Raw genomic sequence first — 25,605 nt, forward strand, 5'->3', positions numbered from 1 at the left:
GTCGACTTACCGTTTCATTATGATGTCATTTTCCAAAAACAAAACTTTGAAACTTGCTCCAAATTAGAAAGTTTATTTTCCTGAATGAATAAAAATTGCGTTTTACGCGATTATTACTGTAAGTTCTAGTTACAAACAATTTGTTGATTTTCGGCAAGTAAAGCAGTGAACTTCTCGAGGAACAATTTTACAACCTCTCTCTGTTTGTTAAACAATAATGAGTAAAAAGAAGGAGTACCGGGCAACATTTACGCAATTTTTATCTACAACTCAAATATCAACCCCTCCTTTTCCTGACAGGACACAATAAAATTACACCCCAACAATTCTATCCAACCCCCACCTATCCCCATATCCCACATACTTGTCCTTCACCTCCCCTCTCCCCACCCCCAAACCCATAATCCTCCCCCAGCTGTCTTCGCTCCAAATCAACCTATTAAGCCAACCCCTCTAAACTACCTACCCATCCTGGCCCTCCACCTAAACCCAAATCACCTATTTGTTCCGACCCTCTTGAGGGGGGAGGAACTATATACTCAAATGGGTTTTTTTTGTTCCGTGAATTTTCGCCGATCGATATATTCATCGTAGAGAGTTGAGACTGGTATGATCAGAAAGCTCGTCCAGCGTAGAATATGGAATTAAAAAGATTTTTCTAATTTTCGTTTTCTACAGGGAGTTATCGAGGTTTAAACTTCTGAGAAAATTAGTGATTTCACATTGTTTTTATTCACATTTTCCGGAATTGTTGCCTAAATTTTCGCCAATTTTGCTAAAAATTGTTAAAATTTTTAAGAATAGTGTCGTTGATTTTATTTTTAAAGACAAACAAGCATTGTTGATTGTTTTGATTGAATTTTTGTGGTCAAAAATTCTGGATAAATATTTCAAAATTCAGCCTTTTTCATCAAAAACAGCGCGAAATAAGCTACTTTAGTCCACTTTGATTAGAAAAGCCGGCAGTACACGCCCAAACAACAATCACACAACCTTTTTAGACTTAAAAGAGGGCTACTCCTGCTTCAGCGTCCGCTGCGAGTGCTCTGTAATTAAAACTTCGCCGTTTTTTGCTAACTTTACTCGTTGATTATCAAAAATGCTGATTTTATTTTTGAGTTTTCAACTAAAAAATTATCTATATCTACAACACTCGAAATATCAATTGTCCTAGCGGATAAAAGGCATTAGCAGGGCCAGTTTTGGGCCAATCTTGGATTGTTACAATCCAAAAAGAAATCGAATTGTAATCAGTCGGTCTTTTTTGAAAAAAAAACCTTTTTAAATAATAAAGAACAGAACACCTCAACTCAAAGCTCAGGAATGATAGGTCCAATTGGCTTCCTAAGCAGCTCCAAGCTCATTTTTTTATTTGAATGGTCCTTTTTGGACCTTTAGAAAAAAATGATTTTTAAATAAATAATGGCTTAATTAACTTTTCCTCTATTTTTTTTTCTTAATTTGTTCAAGTTCTAGCTTAGTGTCAGCAAAGAAAGAAAACTTCTTCATTCTTTTGATTAAAAAAGTTCAGTCTCGGTTGCGGTTTTCAGCCTGAAGTTATTGTTTTCTTGCTTTGATACTACTAGATTTCAGATTTTTTTTGTTATTAGATATTTGCCAATTTTTCACGTTTTCTAGTTTTGTCACATTATCACATTATTGACAGTTCTCATATCACATTATTAGCGTTCCAAATAAAGCACAACTGAACATAATAAAATCTTGAATGATATAGATTATCGTTTTAACGGCCTCGACACCTCTTTCTTGAAGAAATTAATTGAATTTTTTAATTTTGTCTGTAACTGTCATTTTCACTTTGTCGTTTCGGTCCTATGAAATTTCGTGTATAGTGATAGGTTTCATTGGTTTTTCATGGACTAATAGATGAGCCGATATTCTGATAGTTGGTAGATAGCTGATGATTTTCATGATTTTGAAAAAAATCGTTTACCAAAACTAAAAAAAATTTTAACTTCGCAATTTTGTTCTTTTTATTTATCTTTTTGTTACCTAATCTCGTTAGTTAATAACAGTTCTAATATGATATTATGGGTGTCAAGGGAAGGTGTCAAAATGGATTGCTGTCCTAAAATCTATTTTTAAAGAACTCGTTATGACCTTACTGGCTTCGACACAGGTTTTTCATAAAAAAAGTAAATTAATTTGATTTTTTTTCATATTTGACGTTCTTGTTGAAGACGCAAGAAATATTCTGGATAACATCAGATCTCGAGGGCTTTTTTTGGATGAATAAATGACCCTATTTAAATAGTTCTTTTGTAATTAATGTCTTTCATGACCTTGGATGCGATTTTATTTCGAAAAAAAAATCAAAAGTATTACATACTTTTGCCCTTCGCTTTTTTGTCTACTTGTTACCTAGTCTCACTAATGAATTGCCACATACTAAATTGTCTCGTTTTGAAGAAGACGCAATTTAATATTTTTTGGGGGCCAAAATATGGCTTGACGGTTTTGACAGCGTTTTCTGGCAAGTTTCAATTGAATTTTTGTTTGTTGTTTTTTTTTGTTATTCTTTTAGCCGCTTAAAAAAATAAATAAGGAATGGTCCTAATGCCCTTCTATAGAAGCATTGGTAATCGTAAACCTTAGGGATATTTTACTTGATTTCTAATAGTTTTCATTAATTTGAAGTTAATTGTTTCAAAAAAAATAAGCGAATTTTTTAACTTTACTGTTTTTGTTTTTTTTTGTCTATTTGTTACCAAACCCTTTTATGGACTGGTCCCAAATATTTTCTGGTAATATATGGGTTATTTTGTTTAGTTTTTGCTTGATTTGACGCTACTTTGATTGTGTTATTAAAATTCGTTTTTTAAAACGGACATAAATTTTTTGATGTAATTAATGTTTGTTGTTGTTGTTGTTGTTGTTGTTGTTGTTGTTGTTGTTGTTGTTGTTGTTGTTGTTGTTTGATTTCGCTCTTCGTCTTGACTCGCTTTCTTAATATTGGCATATCTCGGCAATCTAAAGCATCATTTTTTACTCCACTGAGTGGTTTGCTTTGGAGGCTATCGTATCGTTCATACACAACTTTGTTGAAAATTACTTGTGCATTTTTTGGTTTTTTTTTTGGATTCCCAAAAAATAATTTTTTGGGTTTTTCTATCTGTTCCTCATTTGGTAGACAATTATGCCAAAATTGTGGATGGGCGGGGTCGGAACCTTATGTGCCATCGCACATTACCGAGCCGCCTTGTTAGTTATGTTAGGAAGGTACTTTTTTCTTAGCGTAAAAATTAAAAGTTGAGTACCTGTGAAGTCAGCGCTTAATTAAACTCTCAATTATCTAAGATCAGAGCCTGAATTTTTGCGTTGAATTTAAGTAAGATCTTCTTGTAGAAACCCGAAAAACATCTTATCTTACGCTCTGAAAAACAAAATAATATGCGATAAACGCTAAATTAAAATGAAAGTTATGTTATGTTTCGAAACGGAAAACAATGGAAAATCAACAGAAAAGCAAAATTTTGTAAGCTGAAAGTAAATTTAAACCAACATTATGTAATATCAACGCCTAAAAAGCAAATTCTTGTACGATCAACGCTATATTGAATGCAAAGTCATATGAGATCTACGCTTCGAAACGCAAAATTATGCAAAGCCTACGCTTTGAAACGCTAACTGTAATTCTGCTCTTATAAACGCAAAATTAAGTAAAATAAACCCATAGAAACGCTACATTTTGGAAGACGAAGCTTAGAAACGCCAATAGTTTGTTTTCAACGCCTCAAGCGAAGATCTTACATAAATTCAACGCATTCACCGTTAATCTTACATAACTTTTTGTTTTTTTTAAGTTAGCACTGACCCGGGATTTAAACAGAATAATTGCAGTAATCTAATTTCAGAACTGATTCAGAGATCTGATAATATTTTTTTACACTCGTCAGTGGAAATATAGCGAATCAATTGTGTTTTTTGAAACCCTTGCTAAAAATTGATGTATATTTTTTTTCCAAAGTAGAATTTCCACTTCGCGAAAGCTATAGGGTGCGATCTTAATGTTCTAAACACAATCTAAACACAATCTCAAGCTCTCTCCTTTTATAGACCCCTTGGCTGTAATATAAACATAATAATCCTCATTAAGTTAAAGTTGCATATATTATTGGGGCAGGGTGTGTAGGTTCTCTCTCCACTAAGCTGGTATGGGGGTGGGTGGGAAGGGAGGGGAAGAAGGGACAGGAGTGGAGGGAATACGATTGGAGGGGGGGGGGAGGAGGGGATAGGAGGCGAGAAGGTTGTGGGGTGCCGTGATCGATACATTTTCTATAAATTGAACGGTCATGTGTTTGAGGTTCTCGATTCCTACCCTGTTAGAGCAAAGACCCAGCCTAACAAAAATAGATGTGTTCAAACAGAGGAACCCAACACACGTGTCTATTCTGGTTGACATTTTAGCACAGGGATACAGTCTCACATACAAGGAACTATTCAACCTCATAAAAGTAAGATATCTCCTCCCTCCCCCCCCCCCCCAAGCTTATTGGACGTATAACTTTTACTCCCCCAGGTTGGTGTGCTATTTTTTAAATAGTAACGTGCTAGATAACAACAGATAAATTGTACTTGGGGGCATCAAAAACACTGGGGGGGGGGGAGCGAAACAGAATATATTCAAATTATTTTGTACGGATACAGTTAGTCAAGTAAGTAGGACGTGCGACCCGAGAAGTTTTCCTGGTGACGTCTCGATGGATGAGACTTCACGCAATCTGATATCATTTTAAACTAGAATACAGCATTGAAAGTAGTAGTTTTCCTATAGTAGTTTCATCTATTTGGGATAATTTAAAATAAACGTCAAAATTAGGTAGCATTGATTATTTTGCAAATGTAAAAATTAAATTTTCGACAGAATTTATTGGCAACCTCTGTTCACATTTTATAGACAATACCTGCCTCAATAACCCCCACGCTAACGGTCTTGCCGTCATTTGGAATCGATCGAACGGCAACTTGCCAGACATCGAATGTCAAATTTTTGAAGTTTTCCTATAGTAGTTTCATCTATTTGGGATAATTTAAAATAAACGTCAAAATTAGGTAGCATTGATTATTTTGCAAATGTAAAAATTAAATTTTCGACAGAATTTATTGGCAACCTCTGTTCACATTTTATAGACAATACCTGCCTCAATAACCCCCACGCTAACGGTCTTGCCGTCATTTGGAATCGATCGAACGGCAACTTGCCAGACATCGAATGTCAAATTTTTGAAGTTTGCATTGAGATTTTTTTTGCGAAAATAAAATTATTGAAACTTTGATTTGTCTTAAGCTTGTTCAAACTCATTGAATGTGCATTTGCGTGACACTAAAAATGTGGAGATTTTATGAGTTCCTGCTGACCTTTTTAATGGAAACGGATTGAGGTTACAAACTTCGGATATCATCATTGACAAAAGTAATCACTCAACTCCAAATTTGCATGTTCATTGCTCATATTACATTTCTTATTTGCTTTGAATGCCAATCAGTTATGTTTTCAGGTTTGTTCAACAGAGTTTCAAATTGCGTTTCAGTTAATCAATAGAAATGAAAACAGGGTGAATATTTTTCCAATTCCTGACAACTTTCATTTTTCTGTGAAAAGTGAATTAAGCTCACCAATTTGAAATCGGGTTTAAAAATAAGGCACGGGTAAAATGTATATTTGAAGGAAGAAGAAGACTCCGAGAGACATTACCCCTCGCGTGCAAATTATGTACTACTCAAGAATGACAAAGACACCCTGACGTCATTGGCAGTGTCCCTGTGCAAGTGCGAGGACAGTGGTAGAAGGGGGGACTTTAGGTACTGCTACCAGGAGAGGGCACAAGTTGCCAAGCAGTTCAAACAGGCACATAGGAGGGTACTGGCTTTACATTTCTACCGGACAGGTAAGAGTTCTGTTCAAACCGAACCAGGAACCAGGGATCCCCCCTCCCTCCCCCTTACAGTCATTAGGAAGAAGTCCAAAACAGACTGTTATCTTACATTATTCTGCAAGATTAGACATAATCATGCCACAGTCTTGCGAGATTCTCGCAAGATAACCATCTCTATTGCAAAATTCTTGAACTTGCAAGATAACCCTAATCTCTCCTGCAAGACTCTTGCAAGATAACCGTTGTTTTTTTTACAAGATTCTTGCAAGATTACCGTATATACTCCGAACCTCCTGCATTTTAAACGTCTTTCTAGCAAGATTCTTGCAAGATAACCGTATACACTGCAAGATTCTTGCAAGATAAACGTCTTTCTTGCAATACTTTATCAAGATAGGCGCATATACTGCGAGAATTGCAAGAAAAACGTCTTTCTTGCAAGACTCCTGCAAGATTACCGTATATACTCCGAACCTCGTGCATTTTAAACGTCTTTCTAGCAAGACTCTTGCAAGATAACCGTATATACTCCCAGCCTCTTGCAAGATTTTTAATCTTGCAAGATAACCTTATGTACACTTTCCCGCAAGACTTTTACAAGATAGCCGCATATACTGTGAGTCTCATGCAAGATAAACGTCTTTCTTGCAAGATACTTGCAAAATAACCGTATATACTCCTAGCCTCTTGCAAGATAAACGTCTTGCAGGACTCGCACGATAACCGTATATACTTAGAGACTCTTGTAAGGTACACTTCTTTCTTGCAAGACTCTTTCAAGATAACAGTCGGAGTTGTGATTAACCTTGCTGACGAGAGTAAAACTCCCTTTTTAATTGGTTTCTTGTTTCGTAGCTGCTGTTGAAGCCAAAAAAATCACCAAGACAGCTTACAGTGGAGAAAGCGAGGGTCAGTCAGAAAATGACCAGTATGTAGAATGCATGGCCAAGGCTGACCTAGACTATGGACAGAGACTACTCGAAGAAAAAATGCTCACTGAAGCCAAGACGTTAGCCAGTATTAAAAGTTGCTGATTGGTCGTCGGATATCGCTTTGTTTCTGCTTTGTAGCTTTTTTCTCTATCTTGTATTTTTTCGGCATTTTTCTGAGTTTACCTTCAATATTTTTTTTTGCCTTTTATTGTAATTTTATGTATTCTAAACTAATCGGTTGCTGAACTAATTTCACTGAATCAAATTAAAAAAAGCTGCAGTTCGAAGACCAAAGCGGCCCTAAAGGAATATTCAAAATCTTTTTTGTATAAAAAGAACTTCGTGAATTGATCTCGGTAAACATTGAATTTTGCATTCAGCTCATATCTCACTTTTTTTTTTACTAATTCTTGACTGGAGTATCAGGCACAATGCAAAAGTTAAGAGACGAAATATATTCATAATATTCTCGAAATACAATGTTTTTGCAATTGGTTAATTCTGCCTTTAAAAAGAAACATCGCATTTCAAAAATACATTGCAAGAAAATCATTTAACAGAATGGTAGGTTTAAACAAAATTGGGAATTTTTGTCGCCTCAACCGGTGCTCAAACACATGCCCCTAGTTTGAATGCAAAAATTTTTACCGCTCAGTCCATCAATCCCCATTGTTTGACTCTTTTGCCCTATGTAGCAGCAACTTTTCCTTCATCGATATTTTTGCTTTGCGGTGTCGCATGTTTAGGTGAGACTTTTGCAGATAACGATCTTCTAAATTGTGGCATAGGGAATCTCAAAACGCATCTCCTACGTTACGCTGCATGTTTGAGGAGCTTTGAAACATGCGAAAATTAGGAGCTTAATCATAGAGACATAACACTACAAAAGAAAGATGTTATAACATAGAAAAATAAAGAGGAGGAAAAGGAGAAAGAAAAACTGCAGTCGATAAAGAGAACTGTTACTATTCTTGTGCGAAAAAGGAACAATATTTGACACTAACTGGAACCAACGCCCATCGCTAGTCATAGGTATCATCCTGTACGCTACCCATGCGTACTGCATTTGATTATATCTCTTTCTATATCAGCAATATCTTAGTCACTGCCCTTATTGGTTCCTCTATTTATGCAACATGTTTAAAGAAGGGAATTACATGCGCAGATTCGGAGCCTAAAAATGGAGGTATAGCGCGTATCACGGCGATTGTGTTACGCTGTGCTGCAGATCTACGGGCAGTCGAAGCATGTGGCAAGTGGAAAGGAACACTGTTAACTATTTCGCTCAAGTGCGACTTACAGTCAATAAAATCAGTTGATAGAAAAAAGGAAAAGATAAATTAACAGACAAAGATAAGGAATAATTAAAGTGAAAAAAAAGAAGACAAGAGTAAATCAAAGACACTAATTACCTCTTTTTGGGCTAAGAACGGAATAGACATGGCGGGCACTAAATTGGTTACAAATCCGTGCTCCTCGCTGAACTGCGATAAGTTTTTTCTCAGACGTTACCGATGCGCAATGCATTTATCAATAACTCTCTCTACATCATTATTTTTTGGTCAATGGCTTTATTGGCTCGCTTTTTTTAATTGGGCGGCATGCTTAATGAGCGCAAAATTTCTGCACAAGGGAAGTCTAATTCTTCTGGAGAGGGATTAGAAAAAAGAGAAAACAAGAGAAATGTAAACCAAAAAGAAGCAAAACATAAAGAACATAATCAGCATTAAAAAAAGGAAAAATAACATCCGAGTTTTGTCGTCCAGGGAATTGCTTTTTTCACTCAACTCGGACTGGAACTCTCTGCCCCTCGCTTAGCAGCCATTGTCCTTGTCCCTTACGCCGCCGATGCCTATTGTTTACGTCTATTGCCCTTTCTAATAAATAAATTTGGCAAATTTGTTATGTGGCTGATTAGCCTGCGTGTTTTTGCTATTCGGCTTGCTAAAGGAACGCAAAAACAGGTGCAGATTAGGAGCTCGAATATAACGCTCTCACACAAACAACACAAAATACCAAAAAGCTATTTTCTTTCTTTGGGCTGCACGACCGTACAGCCCAATGCTTAGTGCGCTGACTATTAATCTTTTGAGGCAGGTCCAATTCCCATCCATTTAATGTTTGCTTTGGCGTGTTTCAGGTCATTGACCTCTCGTGTGTTTGCATACTATTCAAGGCGGCTCTTAAACATGCGCTTCGAGGGGAACTTAAACATGCGAAATTTTGACGTTTAAACGTGCTAAAATTTGACACTTAAACATGCGAAATTTTGACGCTTGAACATGCATCTTGGCATTTTGGTTTTCGTTAAACATGGTCCCTTATCATGTCTTACGTTTAATATATAGGATAGGATTTGCTTCTCAAGTGATTATGTATTTTGTGGTAGGTACTTAGAAACAGCTCACGAGGTTCTCACATCCAATTCACGTGAGGGCACTGATCTGTTCAAGGATGTGTGTAGAACTCTGAGCAAGATCAACATGGAACTGGGTTCGGAAGTGGTCAAGAGGGCTCTTAAGGTCACCCAGGTTGCCCGGGGCCTGTTCGAGGAAGCATACAAAATGGTCAAACAGTCCAACGAGTGAGTACAATCGGAAGAATAACATTTTTTTTCGGGTCTGCATTAAATTTTGTGACTTGATGATTTGCAGTTGTTTCTTTTTTTCACTTCTTATCTTTCAGTTTGAACAGCACTTATGCCAATTTCTCTTCTGAAAAATTATCAAACCATTATAATATAGAAATAATTAACACCTACACTTTTGCATTTAATTGGTCGGTTTATCAAATATAACACCCCGAATTATTTTAAACAAAGTTAGGACCTGTCTCCTTATGTCGAGGTGAACAGAACTTTTGAGTGTTTTTATCAGCTCATGAATGGCAAATAACATGCGATATTTCTATGTTAACGATTTGTTTATTAAATTAATAAGAGGTATAGTACATTATGAATTACCAGAAATTGACCAAAGTTGTAAAATATGAAGTTAAGTTTTACTTGATTACAGCCATCGTGCAACTCAATCAATCTGCATCCAGTTATCAGAGATATTCACCAAGCACAATGAGCCCAAGATGGCCAGGAAATTCTTGGCCCAAGTGCGCAACAAGACTCCCAACACAGACCTGGAGTCCTACTGCAAGAGTTGCAGGGAACTGGCCAAGAGTCTCCTCTCCAGTCGCAAGTTCCAGGAGGCACTCAATGTACTTTCCAAGTCTGGAAGGTATTTTTGCGCTTTTTTAGAGTACCAGATTAGAATAGCATCCTCCTCCTCCCCTCATCCACACAGTTAGACTAACCTCCTTATTAAACTTAACCCAGCTCCTACCAAAACCAACCTCTTCGCCTCGCCAGTCATTTGAGTCCAGTTCGTCCCGAAGTTAGTCGGTTATGTCCATATAAGCGTTTTATTTATTGTGGAAATATATTTACGTCAGGTAAAGTTCAAAAGGTGAAGCATATGTCCACAGGAAATTCTGCTTGCGTATTTAAGAGCTTGGCAATTGGAGTCCGTTGTTATCAAATAAGTGAGAAGCTAAATTTTTAAGCAGAAGTATTGTATTAAGAATTAAGTTTTAATTCGACCATCTTGGTGTTTCTGCTCAAAATTTTTAAGAATGATATAATATAAAAAGTTTTGAGAGTGCTACCAATTATCCTGATATACTGATCTCAAATAAAGCTCAGAAGTAATTTAGGTGCCTGTGGTCTAATGCTATTTTAATCGTGTGATCAATTTGACCGTTTCCAAAAACGGGGTGAAACCTGAAGCCATCTAGTGTCTATGCAGCTCGCAGAGCGCTGCTATCTTGTTATTATAAAATTGACTGTAGCTGTTGAGGTGTGCAGAAATCATTGGTATGGAGTGCAATTTTTACTTTACCTCATTCGTCCATACTTTTCCTCAATAGTTGTGTCCAAAGTAATTTAACGTTGCAGAGCTTTATGCCAGCACATCCTCTAAGCAAATCAAAATAGAGAAACAAAATGTCCCTCTCAACAAACCAAAATTTGATTGTCATATTAGCTAGAAGATTCAACAAGTACGTATTCTTGATTTTAGGGATCCAACTTGTTTAGTTAGTACCACTATTAATTACATTTGCAACGTAATGTTAAAAAAACACACTGAATTCTGAGTCAGAAAATGATAATAAACTTTCATTATTCACAATTCTGCAGTGTAAAATAATGCAGAATTTGTCAATCATTACTATATTTACGCAATAATTTTCCTGCAAATACGAAAAATAGGTAAATCTTCTTCAAAGCGTCAAATTAAAAACTAGAAAAAAATGTTTTTTACTCTTAAAGCTCAAATGACGACAAGTTGAGCAAACTACCATCCACAAAAAAGGGATTGACTGAGGCATTGAATAAAAATTGCTTTCTAGTCAAAGCGATAATTGCGTTCCAAAATAACGTCCTGGTTTTTTAAACTAACGAAAACTCAATGTCTTTAAAGATTGACCCACATTAAAATTACGTTGCAGAGCTTTATAACAACAGATCCTCTAAGCCAAGCATAATTGATGAACAAAATATCCGTTTCAACAAAATAAAATTGTCAAATCACCTAAATGATTCAACAAGTAAGTGTTCTTGATTTTACGGCTCCGGCTTGTTTAGTTATCAAAGTTTAATTATCTTCGCAACGTACTGTTAAAAAATGCACTGAATTCTGGGTCAGAAAAAAATAAATTTTAATAACTTATAATCCGACAGTTTAAAGTCTGCAGATGTTGTCAATCATTACTAAATTTAATAAGTGAAATTTCCTGCAAACAAAAACTGGGAAAAACTTTTAGCGTCCATCCCAAAAAATATCAAGAAATGTGAATACTCTTAAAGTTCAAATCATGTTAATAAAAGCAAGCTACCTTCCACAAAGAAGGATTTGACAAAGGCTTAAATAGAAACTAGTTTTTGATGAATGCACAGTTGCGATGAAAATAACGTCCTGGTTCTTTTGCAATTAGAAAATTTTAACACTTTTAAAGATGGATCAATTTTTGTTAATTATGGGAATTTAGCCTGAGTAAATATACCTGTCAGATCTGTATATCAGCACATCTTACAAACACATCAAAATTAAAGAGCACAATGTTCCTTTCAAAAAATCAAAAATTGAATTTCATAATACCTAAACGATTCAACAAGTACAAAATCTCAATTTTAAGGCTCAAAATTGCGTAGATAAAGAAAAGTTTTATTATCTTTGCAATTTAATGTTCAAATAACCACAATGATTTCTACGCCACAAAATGATAATAAAATTTTATGATTCACAGTTCGGCAGTGTAAAAATTCGCAAAATTTGTCACTACTATTTTAAAACTTTTTTGCAAACACAAAATTAGGTAAACATTCTTAGAGTCAAATAAAAAATTATCAAAAATTGTTATTATGCTTAAAATTCAAGTCACGACAAGATGAGCAAGCTATCCTCAACAAAAAAGGGCTTGACTGAGGCATTGAAGAGAAATTATTTTTTAATGAAAGGGAAAAATGCGTCCAAAATAATATCGTATTTCTAAGCAAATCAAAATTGATGAACGAATTGTCCGTTTCAACAAACAAAATTGCCATATTACATAAATGATTCAACAATAACGTATTCTTCTTTTTAAGGCTCCATTTTGTTTAGTTAATAAAAATTAACTATTTTTGCTGCGGAACGTTAAACCAACACTAAAATCCTATCAGAAATTTATAATAAAATTTAATAATTCACAATCCGACAGCGTAAAATTCTGCAGAATCTTTCAAGTGCTTCTAAATTTTAAAAAAATAATTTTCCTGCAAACATAAAGACTGGGAAAATAATCTTAGCGTCTACCCCAAAAACTATCAAAAAAATGTTCAAGTCCGGTAAAGTTCAAGTCAAGACAGTATGAGCTATCTATCGTTCCTAGTAAAGGATTTGACTGAAACACTAAACAGAAATTAGGTTTTGTTGAATGGGAAAGTTGCGTTGAAAATAGCGTTCTGGTTCCGTTACTTTTAGAAAAACTAAGCTTCTTTAAAAATTGACCCATTATCATTGTCCAATGTAATTTATCTACAGTAAATATACGTCACACAGCTCTATATAGCACATCTTACAAACAAATTGAAATTTTCCTTACAACAAGTTAAAAACTCAGTTGCAATAATAAATGATTCAACACGTACGTTTTGTTAATTTTGAGACTCACACTAACTTGGTTAGCAAAAACTGTCATTTATCTTTGCAAACTAATGTTCAAAGAACACACTGAATTCAGAGTCAGAAAATGATATAAAGTTTTTTATTTCACAATCTGGTAGTGTAATATTTGTGGATTTCGTTAATCAATATTATTTTTTAAAAAATTCTGCAAACACTAAAAAGAGGTAAAAAAACATAGAGTCGAACAAAAAACTTTTAAAGGTTATTATTACTCTTCATGTTCAGGTCACGGCAAGATGGGCAGGCTACCCTCCGCAAACAAGGGTTTGACTGAGGCCTTGAGGAAAAATTCCTTTTTAATTAAAGTGTTAATTGCATCCAAAATAACGCCTTATTTTTTTAAGACTTACGAAAACTCAATATTTTTTAAGGGTTGAAAATTTTTTGGTGTTTTTGTGGGTTTAACCAGAGTAAACTTACAATGCAGAGCTTTATACCAGCACATTTTCTAAGCAACTCGAAATTCATAAACAAAATATCCGTTTTAAAAAAATTTCTATATTAGATAAATGATTCAACAAGTACTTATTCTTCATGCTAAGGCTCCAAACAGCTTAGTTAATAAAAGTTAATTTTCTTTGCAACGCAATGTTCTGAAAATACCCTGAAATCTGCATCAGAAAATGATTAAGAGTTTAATAATTTACATTCCAACATTGAAAAAGACTGCAGAAATTGTCAATCATCACTAAATTTAAAAAAATAATTTCCTGCAAACATAAAAACTGGGAAAAATTTCTTATCGTCTACTCAAAACTTTAAAATTTTTAATACTTTATAAGTTCAAGTCATGACAATATGGGCAATCTATCTTACACAAAGAAGGATTTGATTGAAGCATTAAACTGAAATTAATTTTTGTGTTGAATGGGAAAGTTGAGTTGAAAATAAAGTCTCGGTTCCTTTATTTTAGAAAAATTCAACATTTTTAAAAATTGACCAATTTTTGTTGTTTATGGGAACTCACCCACAGAAAAAGTACATTACAGAGCTATATATTAGCACATCTTACAGACAAATAAAAAATAAAGAATAAAATGTCCATTTCAACAAACCAAACAATGACTTTCATGTTATTGAAGTGATTCAACAAGTACGTATTCTTAATTTTCAGATTCACCCTTGATTGGTTAATAGAAAGTTTATCTATCTCTGCAATTTAATGTTCAAAAGAACACCCTGAATTCGTAGTCAAAAGATGATAATAAAATTTCATGATTCACACTCGGCAGAGTAGAAGTTTGCAGAATTTGTCAATCATTACTACTTTCAGAAAAATTAATTTTTCTACAAACACAAAAATTAGGTAAAATCTGTTAGAATCGAACAAAAAGCTATCAAAATTTGTTATCATTCTTAAAGTTCAAGTCACTAAAAGATGAGCAGGCTGCCCTTCACAAAGAATGGTTTGACTGAGGCATTGAAGAGAAATTACTTTTTACTGAATGGAAAAATTGCGTCCAAAAAAAACTTCCTGAACTTTTTTTAGACGCACAAAAACTCAATGTTTTTAAGCGTTGATCAATTTTTGGTGTCTATGCGGGTTTTAACTACAGTAAACTTACTATGCAGAGCTTGACAACAGCACATTCTCTAAGCCAATCAAAATTGATGAACGAAATATCCATTTCAAAATAAAAATAACTGTCATATTACTTAAATGATTTAACAAGTAGATATTGTTGATTTTACGGCTCCAACCTATTGAGATAATGAGAATTAAAAATCTTTGCAACATAATGTTCTGAAAATACATTCAACTCTGAGTGAAAAAATAATAAAATTCAATGATTCACATTGAACAGTGTAAACGTTTGCTGAATTTGTCAATCATTGCGTAACTTAAGAAATAAAATTTCCTTCAAACACGAAAACTGGGAAAATATAATTGGCGTCAACCCAAAAACTGTCAAATAAAAATATTACTCTTTAAATTCAAATCACGACAAAATGATCAAGCTATCTTATAAAAAAGAAAGGTTTGACTGAGACATTAAGGAGAAATTACTTTTTGGTGAATGGGAAATTTGCGTCGAAAATAACGTCCTGGTTCTTTTAGATTTAAAAAAACTCAAGATTTTTAATGATTGACAAATTCTGGTGTTTATGCTGGGTTTACCCACAGTAATAGTTCTAGGGATTTTTACCAGCACATCTTCTAAGCAAATCAAAATTGAAGAAAGGTCACTTTCAACAAACCAAAAACTGATTATTATGTTACTTAAAAGATTCAAAAAGTTTGTATTCTTGATTTTAAGGCCCACACTTGCTTAGTTAATGAAAAGGTTAGTTATGTTTGCAATTTAATGATAAAAAACACTGAATTCTGAGCCAGAAAAGGATAATAAAATTTTATGATTTGCAGTCTGGCAGTGTAAAAGTATGCAGAAATTGCTAATCATTATAATATTTTAAAAAATTGTATTTGAGCAAACGCGAAAATTAGGTAATTATTCTTAGCGTCAATCCAAAAACCATGAGGCTTTGAACAGAAATTAGCTTTTAGTGAAAGGGAGAGATGAGTCCAAGGTAACGTCCTGGTTCTTTTAGATTTACAAAACTCCATGTTTTCAAGTTTGATCATCTTTTGGTGCCTATGCGGGATCCACCTCTTTATTTTGCAAAAGCAAGTTTTAGTCTGACCAATAGCGGGGAAATATATTTAAATAGAGTTTTTGGGTTTTGGATCCTGTCAATTAACGCACCAATTAGGCTGTTTTTCTATAAAGTTGAGAATTTTTTGAACTACTTCATTATCGAAGTTGAAGTTTTAGTTTATTTCACTGAAGGACTTCCTTCTGCATTTTCAAGCTACAAAGAATTCAGTCTTAGAAGGGCTAACAGTGTGTTGATTATCATTAAAAGATTAATCGCACAGCTGCTTTAATATCAGTAAAAATCTGACTAAAAGCTCAAAATCCTATTCCTTATTGAATCAAATGACATTGAATGTTAAGTCCTACAGAGCCGAAGTTAAAAAACAACTCTGATCAATTTTGATTCTACTAGGCAATCAATTGGTAAGAGTTTCCTAAAACTGCACTGAAATTTACCGAGTAAGGTGTCGGTGTTCAGATAATAATAACTTGGTTTCCTAAAAGTCTTTTAACGCTCGGCAAATGAAATAAGTAATTGATATCGGAAGATAGTTTTTTTACGATTCATTGTTCTTTACAAAGGAATGTCATAATTTTTTTCAAGTTGTAGGGTAAAATAGATCGCCAATAAAGTTGCTGAAAGTTCCTCGTAATCACCAAATTTCGAGAAGCAGTAGTGCAGGATACTTGTCGTTCATCACTCTGACTGACATAATCCCTGACTCTATTTTATGCTCTTTTGGTTTTCAGCAGCTTCAGTCAGTTTCTTTGAAATGGATGAAATCATTATTTTCTTATTGACGTGATTGTTTTGATATAAAAGAATTTTGAAATTCTTCTGGATTTGAAAACTTCCCGCGATCTACAATAACTTTTTTGAATTTTTCGAGATCTTTTTGTTTTGAAAGTGAAAAAATTTTTTTATGATACGAATTTTCAGCGCAGCATGCACTTGTTTAGCAAAAAGAACCGTTTAAAAAATAAAAAAAAATTACGACTGTTTTTTGATGTAGATAGTTACACTCTAATCCGTTCTTCTGAAGATTTATGAACTCCAGAGCAGTAAAAATTTTTTGTAGAAAATTATAACACAGAATATTGAAACGAAATTTCTTAGCTCTCACTGGGCCACAATCGTCGTTTATGCTAATGCGAGCCCATATGTTAGTGTCGCCTAGAACAGAAGAATGCAAAACAATGTTATCTATCAGAAATATTGTATTCTTGCATCAGTTGATACCTGATGGAAAACTTCGGTCTTCTGAGCTACTTTCAGAGGTCATTCGTACGACAAAGCTCGGCATGGGGTGGTTTCTATATCGAGGCTAAAATTAACAATAGCAAGGACAGCAGACCAAAATTACAATTGGATTTTGGAACTAAACTTTTTGATTTTTATATTGGAAATCGATGTGTGTCGGCTCTGTTTAGTTTTTGATTTGTTTATTTGGTTTTCTTTTTGCTAATGTGTTTGTTATTGCCAAGTTTTTATCTATAAAATAATTATTTTGTTTGTTGAGTTGACAATTATTGTTGAGTTGAGAAATTATCTTTCGAGTGTTGATATAACAGATGTCTTTCTCAGTAGAATGCTGGTCCGATCAAAAAGAAGAAGCTCTTGAGTATGTATGAGGAAAAAATTTGAATGCTTTTCTTATGCCTACAACAAATTAATCAATATGGGGATGCCAATACTCATGATTTGAACTTACAAAAATTTAGTTCGCAATTTTTCATGGTTATATGTATGACATATTGCGTTGAGTTGCAAACTAGTGGCTTGAGTGTTTTTGGTTAAAGTTTTGTTTTGATGTTAGCTCCTTGGACAAATGCTGTCATTTGGTATTAGAAAAAGATAAGAAATTGGCTAATTTTTTTTAGAAGAGTAGCTAACCATGCATGGGTAATTTATATTAGTAAGCAAAGAAAAATTATATCCCTGAGTACCAACTTTTTTGTTTTTGTTTCGATTTTTTCCATCACTTATGTTAGCGTGTAGGAAATGCTTTTTGAATGCAGGTTTCTTGGGATGTGTCCGTTAATTTTATCATTTTTTCGTTTCTGATCAGAACGCTGTTTGGTTCTTCTATTGGAGGAGTATCACAAACAACACAAACATCAGGAGAATACTTTTCTATGCAGAGATTGTTTTTGGTTCCTCAAAATTTCAAGTAACTTTTTTTGAGATCTCTCAGCGCATTTTCTGTGTAATCTTGGATTATGAATTTTTTACCATTTAGTTTTTTTGCATTGAGTTTTCCAGCTTTTTATCACTTTAATAGTGAAATCTTGATATTTATTGGTTGCGCAACCAATTCATTTTGAGTTGTTAAATTCTTCTCATTTGGTAAGAAAAAGCTATCGATTAGATTACCAAATTGGCGCTTCCTTTTGATTACTGTAATTTTGGAAAATTTCCTAGCTGCCAATCGGCCTCTTTTTGAGTGGCTATTGTATTTTTTTCTTTTGCGTGTCGAACACATCCGTAACCGTAACACCGGCTGCCTGTTAAAACATAACTGTACAAGCTTGACTTCGCAGTTTTGTAAATTTTATTGGGAGCATCTGCGACCAACTTTTTGTTGGCTTCAATTTTTTTTGTTAGTCCTTACGTGAAATTGGTAAATACCCTGTACGTTAGGTGCAAAATACTGTTTTTCAACAGTCTTTTCTCATGCAAAAGTGCTAATTTGTTTCAATTCAGAGATGTATTCAGTATTAAATGGTAGATAAATACAAATAAAACGAAAATTTAAAAAAAATGTAATTTTTGAAAAAAATGCTAGGTCAAATTTTAAATATCAAATTTTTGCAGTCGTTCGACTTGATTAAGGTGATCGTCTGATTGTTTATAAAGCGAGTGTCTGTAAAAGGTACATGTAATCATTATATTTTTTTTTGTTTTTGTACAAAATAAAATGTCAACATCGGCTGCCTTCACGAATAGTCAAAGATTGCATAAAATTTTTCGGTCCGTGCGATGCATACAATGCAAGACTGTGACACAGATCATCAACATTACGCGGTTTCATCTCGACGCTTGTACGAAATACGTGTTTTCGAAAATCTACAGGAAAAAAGTGAAAGAAAAACGTGAGATGAGAAAACGATGCTGACGTTAAACTATTTTCTATTTATTATTTCAGCCTTCAATTTGAAAATACCTTTATTAAATCAAAGATTCATGTCAAAGCTTTTTCAAGGAAAGTTTTTAAAAAAATTGGTTCTTCGTTCTGCGTTTCATTTCTTTTTTATGGTTTTAAGTGAAGCCAATACTCAATTGTATTATAATTTGTCCTTCCATGTTTGTTCACACAGGCTTTTAACGTGCTCTGTTTTTGCTATTGGAACTGTACAAAACTGTTTCATAACCGTTTATTCAACGTAGCACACTAAATTCGTATGTTTCCTTGAAATAAAATTGAACTTTAAAAATATGTCAATAACAATTTTAAAATTAACGAGTTTTTCAAAAACAAATTGTGAAAAAGCATAATTAAATCTAATAAAAAGCGTTACTAAAAACATTACAGAGTTTTTTTTAGCAGTCTCAGTGAAATTTTTAACACAATAAATGCAAACTGTTAATTAAAACTGAAATAACTGAAAAAGTAAAAAAAAATCAATTATCGCATTTTTGATGTTGAATATTTTAACAATTTTCACAAAATAAATTTTTCAATCGCTAATTTAAACTGCACATTTCTGATAGCCGAGCAACAATCATACGCATTTACTAATTTAATTTACTCAATAATTCATTTTTAAAAAATTTAAAAATGGAAATAATAACCTAAGCTGTTTTTGAGGCCGAACCTCTGACCTTTTTTAGCAGCTAGACCTCTGAAGTTTTTCGAACTCTTATTAGAAGCTTTGTCGATTGTGGCGACCAATAATCAGCCATGAAGAAGTTGGGAAAAGGGACAGATATAATAAATAAATGTGTTTCTGCGTAATCGCAGCGGAGCAGCAGTAGGCTTTCAGTCTGCAGTGTATTAACAGTAGCCTGTTCTCAGCTGTCCTTTTTCAATTATTCCCCACATCTCAGACTGTTCATTTGGTGAGCATGAATGCTCTTGTTTTGTTGACTATAGCCACTTTTTTTTGCGTCCGAGACTTTCAAGTGGTACCATTATTGCAGCCAACATTGGGCAGGCTATGGTCAACCTGAAGCTATGGTTAAGTAAGAGCTCATCCTTACACAGACAGCTTCAAGGAGGCAGGGGGTTGAACTCTCAATCATTGGCGTATGAATCACACACCTTACCTCTCGGCTATCACGCCACATCGGCTATTACGCCACATATATGATGATTGAATGAACCATCTTGTCTCATGCGCTTGTATAATGATGCAAGCTTATACCGTTTATTACGTACACCAGTTATATTATAAACAGCAACATTGGCTTTGAAAAGATCAAAAATCTGAGTCTCTTTATGGGGGATATTCAATCCACGTTTAATCAAAATTTAGCAATTAAAATACATAAATTTGCCACATTCAACGCTAAAAGATTCAGTTTTGCCGTATCACCCACATAATTTCATCGCATTCACCGCCAATCATTTTATATTTCTGGGGCAAAGGGCGATAACACCTGAGCCCGGGAATAAGTTTTTGTAGGGAAATAGATGCAGTGAAGCGGAGAGAGGGTTACTCCACCAAGATGGCGCTAATCAAGGGGACCAATTGCAACCTGCAGTGCAGGGTTTACAATGCGAAGGGTAACTATGTCAAAGCCACTAATGCAGGACATAATGCCATGTATCATCTGCAGAATGCAATCAAGTCGAGAAACACAGCTGCCATTGCTGCAAAGGTTTCAAAATGTTTTCTTAATTACCTATTGTTATAAACAACCTGTCAGTCCAAATTGCCCGTCTTGGTGAGACCGATCAAAATGTTCAAATCTTCCCTTCAAATGATCGTTTTTAATCTGTATTTTTCGACGATGACCGTATTTTAACAAGGTACATCTCCAGAAAAGAGTTTTGTAATATTAGCTGGATCCGCTAAGAGAGCAAACATTGTTACAAGCTTACGCAGTTTGCTATTAGAGATGCAGTGACTCTATCTCCTTTCATAAAAGGACAATTACTAACTAATAATCTTTTAGTCCTAAACCATAAAATTTAGGTAGAGAAATTATCCCCTTAACCTCTTGTCCTCCACCTGGGTAGTTTCATTAACATTCACAGCTGTAATGAATAATGTGCATTACGATCATGAATAATGATGACTAATTTTTAATAAACACATGCCATTTACACTGGCTTATGGGACATTTTTTAAGCTAAACAATCACGTTAACATTATACCCATATCCGAGTTGACCTAAATAACGTACCATAACAAGTAGCATATATGGTACCCTACTTACCATAGAACGGACCATCAAAGCATATATGGTTAACCATTTTAGTCGCAAAAATAAACATTTCTTAGAGAGATTAAATGTCAATTTATCCATTGTATAAATGTTGCAGGACTTAGATGGCTCCCCTAGCAGTGCCAAAGTGAACTTATCAATAGCAAGAGCCCATGCCCACTGGGGAGACTACGTGGATATTCTGCAGCAGGAGAGAGAGGACTACACTCTACCCACTGGACTGCTCGGCACAAAACTGAGAGGACTCACTGCTCAGATACTCTACTTCGACAAACACTCAAATGTCAAAATGAGAATGGCTAGTTTTGGAATTGATGCTATTGGAATGGTTGAAAACTACTTGAAAAAAGGGACAAATACCACAACAAGAAAATGTTTTATGAAACAAAGAGATAGCATTCTGGTTTTGAGGTGTTTTAGCTTATTCTTCAAATTCTAACTAATTTGGTAAAAGCTCCTGCGGTAAGAGTGGCCATGAACAGTTCGGTGAACAGACAAAACAGTCCCAGACAAAACAGTCCCGGACAAAACAATCCCAAATAGCAAAATATTCCCAGACAAAACAGTCCCAGACAAAATAGTCCCAAGAAAGCAGACAAAACAGTCCCAGACAAAATAGTCCCAACTAAAGGGAGAGCTAAACATATGCACACCAATTAACAAAGGAATCACTTAAGTTATTCATATAATTGTACTTCGTTGAGCAAATATTAAGCTGATTGCAACTTAGTTTTAGCCAAATTATGTATTTTGAAACAAGGTTTCGGTATAATCCTCGTTCATATCAATTAAAAACAGAGCATTCAGAAAATTAACTCATAGATTATGTTTGTTAATTGTTTGTAGATTATATTTTACAATTGTTTCCATATTTATTCGGGACTTTTTTGTCTGGGACTATTTTGTCTGCTTTCGTTGGACTATTTTGTCTGGGACTGTTTTGTCTGGGAATATTTTGCAATTTGGGACTATTCTGTCTGGGACTGTTTTGTCTGGGACTGTTTTGTCCGGACACGGAACAGTTCATAACTGCACAGGAGACGATGGAGTTAAAACAATTTGCCCAAAATGAAGTATAGTGTAAGTGACTTAGGGGAAATTACTGGGAATAACGCGTGAAGTAATTGAGAACCGGGCTGTGGTGCGCCCCAGTCAAAATTAAATGGATATGTTATAAAAATTTACAAACACTTTATAAATATTTGGCAAAAAGATGCATTATATTTGTAACTTTTTGTAAAATATTACGTTACTTTGGCATTAGTTTGCAAATGTTTGCAGTATTTTACATTAATTTGTAAACAGTTTGCTAATTTTTGCATTACTTCATAACTAATTTGCAAACTGATGAACTAATTTATAAAATTAATTTGTAAAGTATTGCAAATTTGAACAAATATTTGTAAACAGTTTGCAACTGTTTTGAATTACTTTACAACCTGTTTGCAAACTGAGAAATTTTTTCATAAAAATAATAGTAATGAAAAAAATTGCATTAAAAATTTCAGAATCAACAGTTGAACTTCAGAACAGTTTGGTATCATCAAATTCGAAGATACCCAATGCTCTTAAACTCAAGTATGATAATAGTCTTCAATGCCTAAAAATTCAATTATGATTTTTAAATGAATCTTTAACAAAGAGAATTTGCAAAATTGATTGTTTTACTAAAGCATTTTCCTCCTTTTTCATTATATTTTTATTTCGGCTCAGAAAAAGACGGAAATGAAATTTCATAAGAAATCAAGAAATCTTTTTCTCGTCTATCTAGTAAAAAAATTCGGTATAATGGCGGTTCAAATAAATGCGGTCTGATTCAAAAGTTGTTAAGAAAACAATAAAAATGATCAAAATAAACATTTAAATTTTATTGCAAATTAGAAACATTTTTTTTAGAAATTTGTAAATATTTACAAATTATCCATTATTTTCAAAAACATTTAAATTTTTTGAAAGGCTGCAGGTACAAGTGAAATTCAAAGGCCCTTTGCGTGAGTTGAAAAAAACTTGTAGAAAACACTGAAAATCGTTTGTTGAAATATTTATAAATTTTTATAAATCTTGCATTACTATCTACTAATTAATTGCTCTCAAACGAAGTTTGTAGCAATTATATTAGTCCTGTCGGTCTTTTTTTTTATGCGATTTTTCGCTTGACCAATTTTTCGTCTGACGCTTTTGACTTTTCGTCCTCAAAAACGGGATAAACAGGTAGCGCCCAGCGGGCTTTAGGTGCTCTTAGAGCCTTTTAGCTCTGTTTCAGCTCAAACAGTTTTGGTGTCTTATACTTATGGTGTGAACAGCGGTTCTTAGAGGTTGAAGACCACCCCCCACCCCCCCCCCACTGCTGACCCCCCCCACTATTGCCCCCCCACCGCCCTGTTGCCCCCCCACCCGACTGTCGCCACCCCCATCGGTGCCCCCGTGCACCCTCCCCCCACCCGTGTCTAGCTACTGACGAACAACCGCTAGCTAAAAATGCAAATTTATACTAATTTTCACAATTTTTTTTCAAGATTTTTGAAAATTTTTTTCAGTTTTGTAAGTTTTTTCAGCCCTGGGTGTCAAGGAATCCACTCTAGGATTTGATAATAGGTTATTGAATAGTTTCTAGTGGTAATAGAATGGTTTCAACATTTCAACACTGCGAAGTTTTTGCATTTTTTTGATAAATTTTGCAAATTTTTTCAATGTTTTTGAAAGTTTTTGTCGTTTTTTAGGTTTATCCAGCCTCAAGAGCCAAGGAACTTCCTCGAGGGTTTAATGATAGGTTACTATGTAGTTTCTAGAAGTAATGGAATCATTTTCAAGATTTAAACATCACGAATTTTAGCATGTTTTTGACAAAAATTGCTATATTTTTAAAATTTTTTGACATATATTTTCATTATTCAAGATTTTTCAGCCTCAGGGTTCAGACAACCTCCTGAAGGGTTTGATATTACGTTGCTGCATAGTTTCTAGTGGTAATAGAATGTTTTTCAAATTTTGAACATCACGATTTTTAGCAATTGTTGGATAAAACTTGAATTTTTTTTTCAAAATTTTCAAAATTTGTCATTATCTAAGTTCTTCCAGCCGCAAGAAACCTCGTATAGGCTTTGATAATAGGTTCCTGAACAATTTTTATTGCGATAGAATAGTTTTGAACTTTTTAATATCACAAATTTTATCGATTTTTTAATACTGATTTTTTCGATTTTTTGTTTGAAATTTTTGTCATTTTATTTGCAGTTTTTGAGTCCTTTTTTGAGTTTAACGATTAATACTGGACAACGAAGCTTTTTTAAGTCTTGCAGATGGGTTACATGACAAAAATCCAGAGGCAAAAAATGTTCTTTGAACATTTTCGTCACTGCGAAATGTGGAAAGTTTTCTTCTGAATTTTGAACTTTCAGTTTTTTATATGATTTAGTTACTAACAAGGAGGACTACTAGAATCTCTTGGAAAAAATTTCTAGCTCTCTCTCTCTTTCTCTCTGTGTGTGTGGGTTGGTTGGCGTTTCTTTCCTTCTCTTTCTCGCTCACGTTTTACCTCGCACTCTCTCTCTCTCTCTCTCTCTCTCTCCTTAACTCTTTTGTTGACTTCAGCGGCTGTTATGTGGCGTGATAATATCGTCTATTACCCTAGCCTCATGCCTCTTCAATCAAGCAAAAGCTAACCTCACTAAACAGTGGCTAGGTGCTGACAACCGCCCGCCGGTCGTTTGAGAGCAATTCGCCCGACGTTAGTCGGTTATGTTATTTTTTGTCGTCAGCTGACTTAGTGTAAATAATGAAAGGTCATCTTATCTCTCTAGTGAAACATAGTTAATTCTTGATAGGGTTTTTTCATATGTAAAATAAACACGGACTTCAAAAAACTTTTGAGATATCAGTTTTTTGTCTGTTGTTTTTGTTGTCTTCCTACTTAAGTCTGTGTAATGACCCGTGTCCTAGATTTTCTGAATAACACAAAAGAAAACACACACCCGTCTATGGTTTAAGCTCTAGTACCTATTAGTTATAACTTCTTTTGAGACCATTTGTTCTCAAAAAACAGCAATTTTGTATTTGAATGTGCCTCTTAATCTATTTGGTTTCTAGTCTGTGTCACGATTGACAGATCTTATTTATTGTTTTATACCAGAACTGAATAGATTTGATGTTGAGTAAATGTTAAGTATATAACTGAGTTTTTATCGTTGCCCGCATTTGTATTTAGTTTTGTTACATTATCACTTGATTGTTTTCTAGTTTTTGCTTTCTATTGTTCAGTTATTTTGTTGCGTTAAGATTGGACGTTTTATATACGTACTTTTTGAAATTTATGTCGCTTATTTTCAAATAGCTCGGTGCAATTCGAATGTCTCCAAAATTTCTGTGGTCCGTCCTTTCCCTGTCTCATTTGTTTTCTACAAATGTGGTGTTTACCGTCTAAGATTTTGCGTAAATGTTTACTTAATATCTGGTTATTGGATTCGATTACTTAATCAATGTTTCAAAAAAGACTGTTTTGCAAAAAATGAGTTTTTATTATAATTTTCTGTTTAATTTCGTTTTCAATAGCCGCAAAGCGATAGCTGAGGC

General features: G+C 34.2%; 1 protein-coding gene across 1 annotated transcript in view; it reads left to right on the plus strand.

The window, feature by feature from the left end:
* Positions 1 to 25,605, plus strand: part of LOC142344000 (uncharacterized) — a 75,809-nt gene that overhangs the window by 19,989 nt on the left and 30,215 nt on the right. The window contains exons 3-9 of the mRNA XM_075395437.1: positions 4,325 to 4,475; positions 5,690 to 5,909; positions 6,753 to 6,906; positions 9,219 to 9,413; positions 9,844 to 10,059; positions 20,271 to 20,466; positions 21,134 to 21,334. Coding sequence (XP_075251552.1) covers positions 4,325 to 4,475; positions 5,690 to 5,909; positions 6,753 to 6,906; positions 9,219 to 9,413; positions 9,844 to 10,059; positions 20,271 to 20,466; positions 21,134 to 21,334 — 1,333 coding nt within the window. The remainder of the gene's footprint in view (positions 1 to 4,324; positions 4,476 to 5,689; positions 5,910 to 6,752; positions 6,907 to 9,218; positions 9,414 to 9,843; positions 10,060 to 20,270; positions 20,467 to 21,133; positions 21,335 to 25,605) is intronic.

Source organism: Convolutriloba macropyga, chromosome 8 (genome assembly GCF_964194025.1).
Source record: "Convolutriloba macropyga chromosome 8, txConMacr16.3, whole genome shotgun sequence".
NCBI classification, from domain to species: Eukaryota; Metazoa; Xenacoelomorpha; order Acoela; family Convolutidae; genus Convolutriloba; species Convolutriloba macropyga.